Source organism: Papio anubis, chromosome 17 (assembly GCF_008728515.1).
Source record: "Papio anubis isolate 15944 chromosome 17, Panubis1.0, whole genome shotgun sequence".
Taxonomy (NCBI): Eukaryota; Metazoa; Chordata; class Mammalia; order Primates; family Cercopithecidae; genus Papio; species Papio anubis.
Window position 1 is genome coordinate 13,606,270 of NC_044992.1, and position 17,323 is coordinate 13,623,592.

At 37.3% G+C, this 17,323-nt stretch overlaps 1 protein-coding gene across 3 annotated transcripts in view; it reads left to right on the plus strand.

The window, feature by feature from the left end:
* LOC101019822 (protoheme IX farnesyltransferase, mitochondrial) overlaps positions 1-17,323 on the plus strand; it is a 139,832-nt gene that overhangs the window by 20,441 nt on the left and 102,068 nt on the right. For all 3 annotated transcript variants that reach the window (XR_002517995.2, XM_021928744.2, XM_003912373.5), the window contains exon 4: positions 12,240-12,364. Coding sequence is in view for 2 of the 3 variants with exons in the window: in XM_021928744.2 (XP_021784436.1) it covers positions 12,240-12,364 (125 nt within the window). In the remaining variant the exon portion in view is untranslated. The remainder of the gene's footprint in view (positions 1-12,239; positions 12,365-17,323) is intronic.

A 17,323-nucleotide genomic window follows, 5' to 3' on the forward strand; every position in this document is an offset into this window, starting at 1 on the left:
GAATGTTTATTTCCCATTAAGAGAGACCTCTGCAACTTACAGCTAACCTAGTTTATCTGAATTCTTACCTTTTTTTGCTTTTTCTCTCCTCTGCCTGTTCTCCCCTTGTCCCCTTCAGTGGATGGCACTTTTAGCCTGACACCTGGGGTCCTCTAGATTCTGCACGTCCAAGCAGATCTCCCTCTATCTACTATGTGGAGAGAATGTTATCTGAATCACTCGAGGGAAGCAAATGATTGCCTCTCAACCTGCAGGTCAGACTTGCCTGGGTACTTCATAATCATTTTGGGTTTTATGAAGGGCTTGGTTTTTACTTCAAAGCAAAACATTGTAGCATCTTATTTATTAAGATTAAGGAATGAAACACTTAAGATAAATGAATTTTAGAAGAATGTTGCAAGATTGTCTCAAGTTTTTGCTCAACTGTTTATTTGTTTATTTTGGAAAATAAACAATAAATAAATAACAAAACAAATTTAAAAACTGTTTGTTTATTTTGGAAAACCTTTCCAAAGCGTATATAAAGTTTTAAATTTACTGGTAGCTTTAAAAAATATATTAAATAAGAAGGAAGAATGGTAAACTTGACAAGAAAGAAAAGAAGAATGCTGCATGTCAGTGAGCTTTTACAAGGATGCAGAGATGCATTTTTGTTCATAGTTACTCTGCGATATTTTATCTGTAGATGGAGAGTGACTCTTTGGAGCACTCTCTCAGCCTGTGGATTTTGTGCTTTCTGTTGCCTCTGTCTCAAACGCGTATACCTCACCATCTTCCGTGTTTGCCAGGTTAACTCCTTTTTTTCCTTCAGTCTTCAACTTTGACATCACTTTTGGGAAGCCTTCTGAGTTTGGAGGTCCTTCTATGTTCAGAGTTCCTCACCTGCTGAATCACTGTCACCTTGTGTTATAATTCATGCCTGTTGACTTTTCTGAATCTTTATCAGGGTGAAAGCCCCAAGATGGCCAGGACCACATCTATCTTGTTGACTATTACATTCCCATTGCCCAGCACAGTGCCTTGCAAATAATAGGTGCTCAAAAAATAGTAGCTCAATGGAGAAAAGAAGTGTAGCGATCTAGCTTGCCACCATTTGTAGAATTTTGAACAGCTTAGCCTTTTAATTACAAATAATTATTTTACTGTACTGTAGTACTTTAGTGGTTAGTGATGACTGAAAAGCATTGTATCTAAACTGTTAGGCAGCTGTGCATTTATAGTTACTTGATCTGCTTTTCACAGTGTCTCTTTCAACTGCTGTGTTTGTGTCTTGAAGTTTTTAGTCTGTTACGCGATTTTTGTATTCAGGATAATTGTGGAGGATTGGAGATAGCCCCACTGTGTTTCTCATAAAGTTCATCAAATTCGTGAAAACTACCGATGGAAGCTCAGAGGGATCCGCAGAGACTTTGCTTCATTCTGTTATCAGTGAATTGCTATTAGGTTTGACAAACTATTGATTTTCAGTTTTGCTTAAAGGAACAGCAACACCAATAAGGGAATTCTTTTAGTTGTTCATCATCTCAAAAGTATTTCTAAAAGATTCCTGCTAGAAAGCTCTTTTGAATGCTTAGAATGACATAAGCATCATTCTTGCCTAAACAATTAATAAGAATAAATGAAAATTCCCAAAGAAAAAGAAAACAATGATACATTAATATGTATGTATGCAGTTAGGTCCAGATGTAAATCACAAGTGAGTAATTGCACAGAAATTGCATCCTAAGTAGGTATTTCAAGGAAGTTGATTCTTCTGCAGTATTTTCGAGATTTAAATAAATGTAAAAGCATTTTGGCATTTTACTGATTTGTTACATGTGTTCTGCAAAATAAGCACAGGTAGCTAAACACTAAATACCATCAAAATCAGAATGATACTCGAAATGGAGACTTAATTCTTTAAGTGTTTATCTTGTACAATATGCTCTCTGGATAATCACAATGGTAATTTTGATATGAAACTGAGATAAAGCTTTATTTTTGTGAAAACTGTCCAACTAACAGTTTCTTTTCACCAAACTCAGTTTTGAAACTACATATTTCTGCTTCTTAAAAGTTTCCGTTTTATTCATCAGTTTTAGTTTACAGGCACCAGCTTTATGGAATTTTTTTTAGTTAATTAAAAAGGTTATAAATTGTTGGTTATTGAGTATATGAAGTAAATTGAGTTTATTGAGAAGAACAAACTAAAAGCAGGATGATAAGGTAAGAAAGCTCTTTGGTTCAAGGAAAAGCTATAATTGAAAGAACAAGATTAGGATGTCACTCAGTGTTGCAAAATTAGCTTAATATAAACAGCTTTTTTTATTTGTCAAGCCTGATAGATACTTCATTTTCCTTTTTCTGAATGCTAACTGTAAGTGTAAACCAAATGCTTCCTGGTGAACTGCCTTGGTGACCATACTTAAATGCTTCATTTTGGTGTCATTGTTACTTAGTAAATTTGAAGGTATGCGATTTAATTTGGTCCTAGGACTTTCAGTCTAACTTTCATCATTAATCGTATGAAAAATAAGAAAGGAAAACAGGAAGCCCTAATAAATTCTTACCTTTGCAGCTGTGATGTTAAAAACCTGTATTAAAAGTTTTATCTTTTGAACCAGAAGTGGTTATAGTTTGTAATCAGTTAGGCCCCTGATTGATATCTTTTAACGTGGCTGAGAAAAAAAAAATACCATGTCTCATGTCAATTGACTTTTCATCTGAACTTAACAATAAGCATGAGAATTACCACCTTCTGTGATATGTCTGTTGGGAAGACAACTATATTATGTGGTTCACAGAATGCTGCCTAGCTGTGAAGCCTAAAAAACTCACTTAAGTTAGAAATTCAACTATTCAAAGTTTAAGGTGCTAATAAAAAAGAGATGAAAATCATTAAGTACAGCTATTTAGTAAAAAGTACACTCTCATTTAAAAATCAAAAAAGACTTAACTCCTTCCTCTGAATTAAGTTACACGATTTTGAACTTTGAGATCTACTAACAAAAGCTTAACTCCATTGCTTCAATGCACACATAAACAAAACCACATACAAATTCATTAACTGCCTACTCTTGGTCAGCTTTCCACATTAAACAGCTTTAAAGAGATTACATCTCAAGTTTATGGGACTTGGATTACAATGTTCCATAGTATCTGCTATCAAGGATAATGAGATATAATAGATTACAAGGGTAATTTGAAATCTATAGAGAATCTCAGTCTCATTTAGCCAGTGGCTTTACTCTTGCTACCAAATCTTTCATCAGAATTGATAGTTATCCAAATTGACTTTTTGGACTTTTGTTTTTTCTCTTAGTTCTTTTGTGGCCAGTGCTAAAAAATAGTGAGGCGTTAAGAGACAGAGAAAGAAGAAAAGGAAGATATAGCTGACCCATTTTTTAATGTAACCTTTACAGTTATTTTTAGTTGATGATTTTAGAAAATTAAGTATAGTCATTATGCTTATGCACAAAGACCAATAGTCTCAAAGTATTGAGACTTAAAAAAAAAAAAAAAAAAAAATTCTTGATAAAGCTGCTTCTCCAAAAAAACCTCTTACGTGTTGGAAAAGGCAAAACATTTCAAGTGGTTTACTGCTGCCCTGCAAAGTATGCTGTGAGGTTAGAACTAGGGGCCTGGCTAAATTTGTACTGCAAGTCCTGTAAAAGCCTCCATTTATGGGTGACAGATAAAGCCCCCTCTGTTGCAGAAGTAACAGCATGCATAGCAGGGCTGCTTCTGCCCACCCCCAGTATGGGGCTCCCTCTGTGACTCCTTCCAATTCCCCCTTAAAATCTGTAGACGAAGAAGCGTTATCATGGATCCTATGCTAAGGATACAGTGTTAAAGCCTGTCTTGCCTGCTTTGTGATTTTGTGATCAACTAGGTGATTGTGTGTTTGTATGTGCTTCATTCCTTTAGTTAGTGGAATTTTCTTTTTCTGAAGATGAGTCTCTGTAGTACTTACTAAAGAATATTCTGGCTGGGCATGGTGGCCCATGCCTGTAATCCCAGTGCTTTGGGAAGCCGAGTCAGAGGTGGAGGAATCACTTGAGGCCAGGAGTTGAAGGCTGCTGTGAGCTCTGATTGTGCCACTGCACTGCAGCCTGGGTGACAGAGCAAAACCCTGCCTCTGAAAAAAAGAGAGAGCCAAATATTACATATAAATCATATGATTCTCTTGATTAGACCTTGGTAGATTTTACTACCAGTAATTTGCACATGGTCCTGCATATAGAAAATCAGACTTTGTACCTACAATTGCTTGCTTTGCTTTTTGTTTTAGAGCCAGGTCCTCCAGTTTGTTAGTCCTGTACTTTATAAGTAAAAAGAACTTTAAGTGTACTTAGGTATTTATGCTATATATAAATATATATAGTATAAATGAATAATTATATATAAACAAAATTCATGTATTCTTACTCTGATATATTCATTTTAAGATATGCAAACTGTGGGTTTAAAAAGAAAGGGTTAAAAAATTAAACATAAGTGAAAGTTCTCCTGTTTTCTTACCGTGTCCCTGAGGTATCCACACCTTTCTTTGAAGTGCAGTATTTTTGAGATTTAAATAAACGTAAAAGCATTTTGGCACACTAAAGTGCTTTGCAAATGTAAATTTTGTTTTTATCATTATTATTTTTAATGGTTAAGGGTTGCTATCTGTTCACTCCCCTGAAGGAGACAGAGAGATAACTTAGATTAAAATACAGTAGCATAAGGAGTATGGTGTGAAGTGTTTTGTTGTTTCTCTAAATTCTTTTAGGCATTACTTTGAAATGTAGAGTCCAAGTGTAGTGGCCAGAGAAATATTTGATCTAGAATTTTATGAACCACATTTTAATAATTTCCAAGAGCACTGCTTATTAAGCCCTTATTATTTACCAGACACTGTACTCAGTGCATTTGATATAGTCACAAACTGTTGTGTCTGTAGAAGATGCCCTCGGCATGGACAGGAGCCTGGAAGTCAAGCATGGTTGGTTACTAGCGACATTTAGCTTGGAGGGACAGAAACTGTAGGAATAGTTGGGTTTGCATGATTGAAGGGTTGTGCTAAGAAAGAAAAAGTTAATTCACTGCTGCTCCAGAACACAGAAATTGCATCTTAAGTAGGTATTTCAAGGAAGTTGATTCTGACTTGGTTGGAGAGGGAACTGTTGAGCAACTAGAGCTCTTCTGTAGCAGAAGGGGTTGCCCAGGGAGAAATAATTTCCTGTCACCAGATTTGGAGAGAATATACACTGAGATGTTGGAGAAGGGATTTACATTAGGAGAGAAATTAGACTAGTTGACCCTAAATCCTCTTTGACCTTTTTGGATTTGATTACTTGAAGTACTGGATTTTGTTTAGCTCCTTCTACAACTGCTTAAATTTATTCAGTAACGAAGCCCTTTGTCACCACTTTTAAAATACTTACAGCGAACTCTGTTTGCGCTGTTGCCATCCTACCCAGGCCCTCATCGCCTCCCACCTAGCGCCCTGCAGTAACCTTTAAGTGGTTCCCTGGGTAAATTTTCCTCCACTCCAATCAGTCCTCTGTGTTGCTGGTAGACTAGTCCTTCTTAAGTGCTACTCTCATTACAGTACATATTAATTTTCTATTGCAGTGAAGCATATTACCACAAATTTAGCAGCTTAAAGCAACACAAAGTGATTGTTGCACTATTTCAACAAGTAGAAGTCCAGCATGATGTGGCTAGACACCCTGCTCAGGGTCTAACCGGGCTGAATTCAAGGTGTTGGTTGAGACTATTCTCATCTGGGGCTTAGGGTCTTCTTCCAGGCTCACTGGTTGTTGACAGAATTCATTTCTTTGCAACTCTAGGACTGAAGTCCCTGTTTTCCTTCTGGCTGCTGGCATGGCCGGCTCTTAGCTCTTGGAAGCAGCCTGTAGTGCTTGCTTTGCCCTTAAGTACATGGCCCTCATAAGCAGTTCTCATTGTGTATGTTTGCTTTCTTCCCGCCCAGTCAAGGATGTTTTAGTCTGTTTTCTGTTGCTTATGGAACTAGGTAATTTATAAAGAAAAGGCATTTATTTCTTACAGTTATGGAGGCTGAGAAGTCCAAGGTCCAAGGATGCCTCTGGTGAGGGTCTTCTTGACGGTGAGGACTCTGTAGAGTCCCCGGCAGCACAAGGCATGGCATGTTGAGAGGGTTGAGCGTGCTAGCCCAGGTCTCTCTTCCTCTTCTTATAAAGCCACCAGTCGCACTCCTATGATAGTCTATTAACCCATTAATACATTAATCCATTCATGAGGGCTGGGCCCTCCCTTCCCAATCACCGCCTATAGGCCCAACTTCTCAGTCCTGCCACACTGGGGATTAAGTTTCAACATGAATTTCAGAGAGGACCAACTTTCAGACTGGGGCATATCTCACTGCGATTGTTTCAAAATTTTAAAATGCAGGCTTTTTTTTTTTTTTGAGACGTCCTTGTTCTGTTGCCCAGGCTGGAGTGCAGTGGCATCATCATAGCTCACTGCAGCCTTGAACTCGCAGGCTCAAGTCATCCTCCCACCTCAGTCTCAAGTAGCTATGACTAAAGGCACATGCCACTGAGCTGGGATAGTTTATTTTTTTGTAGAACAGGGTCTCACTTTGTTGTCCAGGCTGGTCTTGAACTCCTGACTTCAACGGATCCTCCCACCTCAGCCTCCCAAAGTGTTGGGATTACCGGCATGCGCCATGGCATCTGGCAAAAAATGTGTTTTTGTTTTTTGTTTTTTTTTTAATTTTGGGAAACGTGGTAGGAACTTATTCCTGGAGAAGGCAGAGGCAGATAAGAGAGCATCTGGAGCAAATGAATCCTGGACAACAGATGGGACCTAGTAGGCAGGACCATCTTTAGTGAGGGCTGCTACTGGATCTCTTCATGGAGAAGCTTGAGGTTCTCTACCTGGCCTTCCACTCAGGAGTGGGGATGAGTCAAGCTCTGTTGGTTTGGGAATATTACTCTCCTATGGGCTCCCAGAGCTATTTCTGGGCCTGCAGTGCAGTGCCTCTGGGCCTATGTTAGATGGGCCATGCTTCATTGACAACATTGATTTTATGTTTATTTGTGAAAGGGCAGAATATGAGATTACCAAATAAAATATAATTTCAGGTGTTATTAATGACAGAGTATATTGCATTCACTTTTAATGAGATTCTGGTGTTACAAAATGATTCCATGTAATGAACCGCAGGAAATCAATGAAAAGTTTAATTACAGTTATGGCAGTGTTGTATGAGAAAATCGCTTTGGTCAATTTTACTTGTACAATTTATCAGTCCTCCCTGCCTTTCTTTTTCAAATTAATTGCTTTGATGAAATAAGTATAAATACATTCTTTGTTAGCTTTTGGATTTTTTTTAGAAATGTGTTACAAAATTCAAATTTCCTTCTCTCTAGTAATAGTTGTTATTCTTTTTACATGTATTACCATTTACAATTCGTACATTTTAAAATTAGGTAGTATTTCCATTTTGTAAATTTCATCATTGTTATGTCTTACTAAAACACTGTTCTTTTCCCTTTGTTAGCTTTTTATAAATCACTTTTTGTCTCCTCAATTTATCAGTAGATGCAGTCAAACATTTGATGTACTTTCTCTATGCTTTATCACCCCATCAAGCTCTGGGGTGAATAAAAAGAATAACAAGATACTTCCTCCTCTGATTAGCAGTTTTCCTTTCATTTAACTACATACCCTTTTCAATTTTAGACAAAATGAACTTTCTTTTTAGAACATTTCTATTGTTGACAGTTCAATGATTATGAGGCTTTCTTGTCCACTATAATGGTAATTGACTTAAAAAAATTTGTTAAGCGCAATACAAAATGTTGATCTGGATATTTAGAGATCTCTAAGGTATAATGCATCATCCTTTGGAGTATCCCTGGGGGCTTGGCTCCAGTATCCCATCTCTAGTTTACTTATAATACCTAATGCAATGTAAATGCTACATAAATAATTGTCATACTGTATTGTTTACAGAATAATGACAGGAAAAAAAAGCCTGTACATGCTCATTACAGACGTAACTATTTTCTTTCCGAATATTTTTTATCCAAGGTTGATTGAATCCACAGATGTGGAACCCATGGATACAGAAGGTTGACTATAGTCTTCTATTTTTGTGATTCTGGATTTTACTAACTATATATTGAGAAGGTTATAGTAGATTTTCTTTTAACTATTACAGTTGTTTATGAGTAGTAAACAACTCTACTTTTGTGTTCAAGACTTTAAAATATAGTCAAATTATTTTGGCTGATTTACTCTATGGAGAGAAGCAGTTTACTTAGTTTAATTTTAAGAGAGAAACCTCTGCAGTCTCTTTTTCCTCAGATTCTCCCATTGATACCATCAGCCTTTCTTCTTCATGGTATAATTCTGATACAAATGAGAGGCAGCCTGGATGTTAAGGATTTTTCTTCTAGTCCTGGTTGTCACTGATGTACTGTGCAATATGTGAAGAGTTGCCTAACCCATCTGGAGAGCTCTTGAGTCTTGCAAAACAAGATGAATCTTTTTCTTTCACACTGGCCTGTCCAGGAGGTTTTGCAATTTATGGTGTGATAGCTACAAAGAACGAAAAAGTTTCCTCAAAGATGGGTGCTATTTGAATATTCTAAATGGAGCTTTGTTGTTTGCTTTTAAAAAATAGTGCCTTTCTTGATAGTCATTAAATGTGTGCAGGTAAAACTAAATGGCCTGTTACAGGAGAGACTGTTCGTTCCCCGTTGGCACAAGGGTAAAATGTACCTGCAACTACTGTTTTGAGAGTCTGTAATCACCATGGCATTTTCCTTTAGGCATAAGTTGTTACAGAATTAGATAGCTAAAACTTTTTCCAGAATGTTTACTTTGAAATTGAGTATTCTACCTTTGATTGCTGCCTTCTGCTCCATGTGATTCTTTGCTACTGTTAGGTACCTTGTGTGCACTTGTTGTGTTATGACTTGTAGTACCATATAAGGGCCAGAACAGGCTGTACCCCTAAGCGGAGGAGATGTGAGAGGGGACAGCACATGCTTTCTGGCCTAGACTCCCCACCTCAGCCATGCTACCTTTCTCCTAAATGTGTGTGTCTTCATGACTTCTGATTAGCCTCGTTTGCCTTCAGCTCCTAATCTGCTTATCTTCCTGTAATCTTTATCCAAACCTGCACCCTCATTCCTGAACCTTGCTCTCTACTTATATCTGTCCATGTCTCTCGTTTCCTGGAGGTAAATCTTCCCCCAGGATATTCAGATGCATGCCATATTTGGTTGGGAACGACTGACTTGAAGGAAGGACCCCTTGCCAAAATACTTGTGCTCTAGGTACTTTGAATTGAGATAGTTATACTTAAGGCACCTTACAAACTACCATTGAACCCAGCCAAAGTATTTATTTGATTTAGCAATATCAAGAAATCTGTGACCCCTATAGATACTAGGGAAGGGGCTTGTTCATATGGTAGAACTATAAAGGATTATTGTAAGTTGCTGATAAGACTAGATTGAAGAACATGCCAGCCAATTCATGATGATTATGAGGAACTACCAGTTTCTCCAGTATGTACCTGCTGATGCCGATAGTGGTGGCTTCCTGTCCTGCTTCCTGTAGCCCCTCACATGGTTACTGGACACTTATGCCCCCTTATCATCTTGATGCATGTCTCCAAATAGTCTTTATGTTTTTCATTCTTTTCCTTCCCCGCATCTGTAAAGATCTGACTTTTTCACATACTTCTCTGCATTGTACCTGCTGCCTCTTGATCTCATCCATTCCCTCAGGTTCAGCCATGGCCTCTGGGCGACTCCAGAGCTTCATGCCTCTCCAGTCTCTCAAGTCTCCCTCCTGAGCTTTAGTTTCATATTTCATCTGTGTTCTTTCTATTTCTACCTGGATGTCCCACAGTTTCTCAAAACAGCACATGTTCCTAAAGCCAGTAGCTTTATCACCTCTTTCCCTATTGTCCTTACTTCTATTAATGTTATCATTCCTTTCCATGTCACCCAAGTGCATGGCAAATGGTAAAGTGCACTGTTCCATTCATTCTTTTTTGTTGTTTTATCTTCCTACCTTTCCCAATTGCCAGATCCTAACAATTCTCTAATCAAAATATCCCATTTTTATAACCCTTATTCACAATGAATTAATGGCATGGCCTCCTAAAATGTTTCTCTGTAAAACTCTCTGCCTCTCTTAAGTCATAGTGCACAGATACTTCCACTTATAGATTGCCTTCTTGCATTAGACTTTCAGTGACTCTCCACTGCCAACCAACCAAACCACAAACTCCTCAGCTTGCTATTCTGCAATCTGACAGTTGCCACCTTTTCTCCTGTTTTTCCAGTAAATACTGCTCTATGCCTAGCACAGTGATGGCCCCCCAAATACAGCAGTGAACTACACAGACCGGGGTCCTACCTTCATGGAGCTTATATTCCAGTGAGGAGTCAGAGTGTAGTAAGTGTCGTGAAGGAAATAAAAGGAGGATGTGAGCGAGGAAGTAACAGGGGAGGCTTACGTTAGATGAGGTGATCAGGAAGGTTTCCCTTAACAAGTAGTATTTCAGATGGGATCTGAAGGATGAAAAGGAGCCAGCCATGGAAAGAGGCAGATGAAACAAAAGTACAAGAACCCAGGGACAAGAAAGAGTTTGGAATGCTCAAAGAATAGAAGAATTCTCATGATCGGAGAACAGTGAGTGAGCTAAAGAGAGGTGTGAGATGCACTGACTGGCAGAGAAAGAGTTTACATTTTATATCAGGTATGGCATCGAAGAATTTTCAGTGTTCAAAGCAGCGGTGTGATTTGATCTGTTTTCATTTTAAAAACACCACTCTGAAAAGAAGCAAGATGGAAGCAAGGAGACCAGTTGGGGGTGAGCTCTTATGGTAATTGCTTGGACTAGGTCAGGGTTTCTCAAGCTCAGCACGATTGGCATTTTAGGCTAGAAAATTATTTGTCGTTGGGGGGTATCCTATGCACCATAAGATGTTAAGAAGCATCCTCAGCCCCTGTCCACTAGAAGACAAGTAGCACCGTGCCCTCCAATCAAAAATGTTTCCAGACAATGCTAAATGTCCCCTGGGGGGCAAAACTACCCCTGGTTAAGAACTGCTGGACTAGATGCTGGCAGTGTGATGGGTTTCTATCTCTACCTACTGTAGAGATAGAACAGACACTACTTTGTAATGAATGGGATGTAGCGAGTGACAAAGGAGAGAACAGACACTACTTTGTAATGAATGGGATATAGCGAGTGACAAAGGAGATAATCAAATATGCTTCCTAGGTTTTTGGTTGGAGAATCTAGGTAGATGGTATCACGCATACTTTAGATTCTTGACATTGGTCTTCCCTTCCCTTGTGCCTGTTCTTGGAATTATCCTTGTACCTGTAATGTTGCTCACCCCACCATTCTCTTCCTTTCTCTGCATGCCCTCTAGAAGATCCAACTTAAATGCCATCTTCTTGAAGCTTTCCCAGATTTGCCCACCAATGGGGATCATTTTTCCAGCAGATTTCTCCAGCTCCATATCAGCACCACTCTTGGACACTTTCTGGCCCTGTCAGCTTCTATAAACCCCAGGAAAGAAGCAGCAGGGCCTAGCGAAAAGGAGCAGGCTTGGTGGATGCTTGAATTGTCTGGCTTTGCTTCTGTACCTCGCCTCTTCACTTGGTTCCTGTTGATGGCTTGTAGGATTATCATCTCCCACTACACATTCTCTGACCCCTGGGACCATCATCTCTTATAGGCAAGCCCACCCCTAGGCTTGTCTGGAGTTTGTCACATAATTGGGATCCTTGTTATTTGTTATTTGCTATTTTGTGTTGCAGTTATTAAGGTATATCTGCCATCTCCCTTTCAAATTACCCAAGAATAAGACCGTATACATCTTTAAGATGTATACATCTAGCAAGAATAAGACCGTATACATCTTTATCCCTGACAGTACATGCTGATTACAAATTTGGTGTTCAGTAAACGTCTGTTGAATGAATAAGTGAATGATTGAATCTGGAAGACTGACCTTATTTTTTTCTCTTGAGTATGGAATTAAAAGAAAATTAACAGTTTTATATAATTAGTACATGTAGTTTTTGTAATCAGGAATATGTGGATCCTTTTTAAACCAAAGATGAGCCTGTACTTTGTATTATTAATATAATCAATTAGTTTATATGAAAGATGGCTTGTTTTTTGTCTTTTTGGCCTTTACAGTTGGGACTCTGGTTGGTAACAGTGCGTCTGCTCTGTTTCTGTATCACAGGTCTAGTTGTAAGTACCACTGCAGCTGGATTTGCATTGGCTCCGGGCCCTTTTGACTGGCCCTGTTTCCTGCTTACTTCTGTTGGGACAGGCCTCGCATCCTGTGCTGCCAACTCCATCAATCAGGTCAGTTTCACACTTCACCTAAATTATGATACTGTCACTTTTTCCTAGATGGCTGTATTGTCATATTTTTAAAAACCTTCCAAACTCATATATATTGATGAAGAAGCATTTGTAACACTATATATTCTACAGGAGCCTGTGGGTTTCATAACCAATTTGTCTTTTCTTTTGAGATGAATGGTTTTCAGATATGTTCAGGTGAGAGAGCAGTAGAGTAGATGCTTCAGATGACTAGGATTCCTCGGGTTAAAACATGTTTTTGAGCTGTCATAACTTTCTACTCTTAGCGGTATCTTTGTTTATCCGTTTCAGATACATTTCCCTGAGCTTGTCATTTTTATGCACTATTCTTTCTTGGTTTCATTTCTTTGCATTTTAAACCACCACTATAAGGAACAGAATATATTTTAAATACACATATTCAGCTATTTTTTTAAAAAATCGATAATTTAGTACTCAGTTAACTTGGTGTATGGAATAAGATTATACCCCAAAATTAGCACATTATTTTTAATACATGCCCCCCCCCCATTATTTTAAACATCAAAATAATTCTCCCAAATAGTTTTTTTTTCCCCATCTGGTCATTGTGGTCTGCCCTAACGTTGTGGCTTTCTCATAAGATACTATAGTGAAAAATGTTGGCTAGAACTTAAGGAAAATCGTTTTCATTACCAGAACACCCAAGAGGAGTTGGCACAGTTTTAAAACAGGAATTCAAGTTACCAGCAGGAAAACAGCTTGGCTGAGTGGATATATAAGTTGCTAGTCTGCAAAATATGTGAATTTAATGTGATAATGCCTCTAGCCATTATGGTTCTACAATATCTTGTCAGCTATTTGGAGAAGGATCAATCTATTTCAAATAAGTGTTTGGTCGTTGTTGTTATTGTGGATGTCAAAACAGTCTTCCAGTGAGGTTCAAATAGTGCTACCACTTTACCAAAAGGATCATCCCCTTCTATAAAGCAAGACACCATCTCTTCTAAGTAGTTTCTTCCTTTTGCTACCTTCCCATGTTTTCTGGTAAAGAGAATAAACATGATTCTGCCATGAACATATTTTTAATGAAAATGCAAATAAAAAGCAATATAAGCCAAATTGATTTATTTGTCCACTTGGGTCTATTTTTTATTTTTTAAAGTTATTACCTCTATTTGGTTATACATCTGGGACCCGAGATTAAGCCCGGAGCACATTCTAGTTTTCAGCCTCCTTTTCTTAAATTGAAAAGCCCCATTTATCCTTGAGATACTGATTATCTCAAGGATTTAAATTATGTAGATTCAAAGAAAATGTTTAAAATAAAGTATGGACATTCGGAGAAAAAAATAACTAGAAAGCATCAAATGGTTCAGAAACTCCTAAATATTATAAAAAAGAGGAGTTGTTTGAGTTGGAGCTGCTCCTCCTCCCCTCTCATCCCACCCCTTTTCTTTTTAAAAATAGGTAGCTCAAGAATTTATCATGGAAAAAACCTCTCAGTTGTAGCAAGAAAGTATTTGGAGGAATAAAAATGGAATGATTTACATTTAGGCAGAAATTGACAGAAATTGAACATAAGCCAAGGTTTTGGAAATTTTAAAAGGATGTGTTTAGGTGGCTGCTTGATTTTTAGTCTGTAGAACTATTTTTGCTATAGGGGGCGAGTTGGATTCTGTAAATTTTAAAAATACAGAGGAAAGCCACAGAATGCATGATGGGATTCTTTCTGGTACTGAAAAAGTGCAATGTCTGCCTCTTTCCTCCTTCGGCTGGTTTTCCAACCCTGCTCCGTATCCCACTTACACAGCGCTCTTGATCTTCCGTTGGAACTCGGTGTCATGTTCCTCCATGTGTCACTCATCCCACACAGGCCTCTGCAGTGTCCTGAGTGATGTCAGTTCTTCATCAGTGCTTGTGGTACAAATGAATTTCTCCATCTTTTTGTACCCCTCATATTGCTTCCTTCCACTTGTCTCAGGCTCTGATTTCATTTGGGAGCATCACAACACTTTAAAAATCTCAACAATTCCTGGTATAGTAGAATCCTAGTGTTATCATTGTGGTATCAGTCTGCTTCCCAAATTATAATATTTCCCATTAATGTTAGAGATATTTTAGTTCCAGTGTTAGGCAATCTTATAAATTTAAAATAAAGGAATGCAAACCATTTTGATTAGTGTTTTTAAATAGTGTAAGCCGAACAAAGAGCACTGAGCAATAAGGGTTCACCAGAGTTTTTGAGTAGCATATAAATAAAGCAGTAGTCCTTAGCAAAAAGGAAGAGTTTACGATACTTTTTTTAGAGAGCTAGTGTTCAAATTAAAAATACATATATGTAGTTCATCTGTATAAAAGTTCTTCACTTTTAATAGAATTCTATGGGAGGAAAACTTTCCTTCTGTTCCTATTTATAAAAAGATTCACATTTTATTTATATTTTTAATTTATTAATCTTTTAGCAGTTATTCATTTTGTTCTCAGCATTCTTTGTACTCTATTTCTGTGATCTCTGTGAAAGTAGAAAAAATAAAACTTTGGAAAGCAATTTTTACATTTGTTTTAAGGAGAGAAAATGAGATTCAGCTTCTGAATTATGAAGAAGTGACTAGTGCATAAAGAGATATGTATAAGAAACCACTAACATTAAAATGTTAAAGTAAATTGCATACATATTTTGTAATATATACACATGCTTCATTCGAAACTGTAGTGTGGCTTTAAAGTGCATACGCCTTCAAAGGATGGAAAAATCCATAAAATGTTTTGAATTTTGCAATTGAAAGATAAAATGTTATGGATGGTTTAACTGATCAAGTCTTGAGAAACAAGTGACAAACTGAATAGTTGGATTAACAAATTTAAAAAGATAAGAATTATCAAAAAACTATAACAATTATTTTGAGGATTTGACATAATAGTGTTATAATAAGCTGTAATTGGGATTATTTTACCTAGATTACATATACATGATGTTTTAGAGTGGTTATATCAGTCAATGTGTATGTCAATAAATACATTTCTACAAGATAACATTTTAGTGGTGAGATGGTATTTCATTTTATGGATGTGCCTCAACTTTCTCAACCAGTTCTCCATTGTTGCAGCTTTTTGCTTCTATAAGTAACACTGCACATGTCTCTAATTGTTTTTAAAGGACAAATTATTGGAAATGAATTGCTGGGAGGAGGGCTGCCAGTGACAGCACACATGAAACCACTTTAACTTCAGAATATATGATCTTAACAAAATAATTAATTTTCTACATTTATACAGTGCTGTAGAATTTACGGAGCATATTTACATAAATTATTCTTAAAGGCTTATAATCCTTAAAGTAGGTGGCATTCCTTTTGTTTCTATGTGTAAAACATTTTGTTTTGCTATTGAATTAGTCTTTTAGAAGGCAACATTTAAAATATGTGTTATGCAAATAATGTTTTCACTGCATATCAGTGAGAAAATATAGATAAACAAAAATAACAATAACAAATTTTATTTTACTTTTCCTTTATGCCAGACATTGTTCTGTGTTAGAGATACAGCTGGAAACAAACAAATATCTTGCTTTTGTGGTGCCTATATCTCACCACCCAAATAGATCCATTTGTTAATATTTTGGTTTATGTTATTATAGACTTCTTCACATACACACATATCTTCACATATATAACATATATGAAACATATTTAACATATGGATATCTTCACATATATATCATATATATCTATAGTTTGGGTATATTTTTTCATTTTAATAGTATGTCATGGACATCTCTCCATGTCAATATTTGGTATAGCATGATTTTTTTTTTTTTTGAGATAGGGTCTCACTCTGTCGCTCAGGCTGGAGTGCAGTGGCGCAATCTTGGCTCACTGCAACCTCCTCCACCTCCTGGGTTCAAGCAGTTCTCCTGCTGCAACCTCCCAAGTAGCTGGGATTATAGGCGCCTGCCACCATACCCAGCTAATTTTTGTAGTTTCAGTTGAGATATGGTTTCACCAAGTTGGCCATGCTGGTCTTGAACTCCTGACCTCAAGTAATCCACCCACCTCGGCCTCCTAAAATGCTGGAATTACAGGTGTGAGCCAGTGCACCCAGCCGGCATAGCATGATTTTAAGAGTTGTATATTGATTCGTTTAATCAGTTTCTCCTTATTTGACATTTTAGGAATTTCTAGTTTTTGTCCATGTAAACAATGCTGAGCTGAAATTCTTGTAGCTAAATCTTTGCATATATCCTTATTGATTTTGATAGTTTTCTAAAAATATGTGGTCATGTCAAGAGATTCTGAGGTTTTCAAAATACAAAGTTAAAATTAAGAAAAACTACTTTAAGTAAAACTAAATGTCTTCCCAGTCTTTTGTTTGTTTGAAATCAACTTACGTTTCTGTTTATCAGTATGTTAAAGTGCTCATTACTAACGCTGTGAATTAGAAAATCTTGGCTGGCTTTATAGGTAACCCATCAGAAGTGTTCTTTTAGTTCAAGTTGTTTTGATGACTTACGAGGTGGAGTGTGTTTATTTTTTAGTGGTTATTGGCCACTGATACGTTTTTTTGGTCAGTTGTTTGCTAGTGAGTTTTGCCTGTTTTGTTGTTGGGATGCTTGCCTTTGTCTAAGGGCTATTGCTGTGTATAGATTGCATTGACATGTAAGGTGCAAATATTTTCTTCAGTTTTTGTCTTTAATGTTTTACAGTGCAGATGTTTCATATGTTTTTGCAGTGCGGTCTTTTTATTTTTAACACAAATGTAATACAGAAATTTTAATAATTTCTCGTCTTAGCACTATTAGCAGTTTGGACAAGATGACTGTTGTGTGGACTGTCCTGTGCATTGCAGAGTGGTTCCAGCACCCCTATCTCTACCCACTGGACACTGATGGCACTCCCCCAGCCCCACTTGTGACAGCTGAAAATGTCTTCAGACATCGCCAAATAGTCCCTGGGGCCTCAAATCACTCCCAATTAGGAA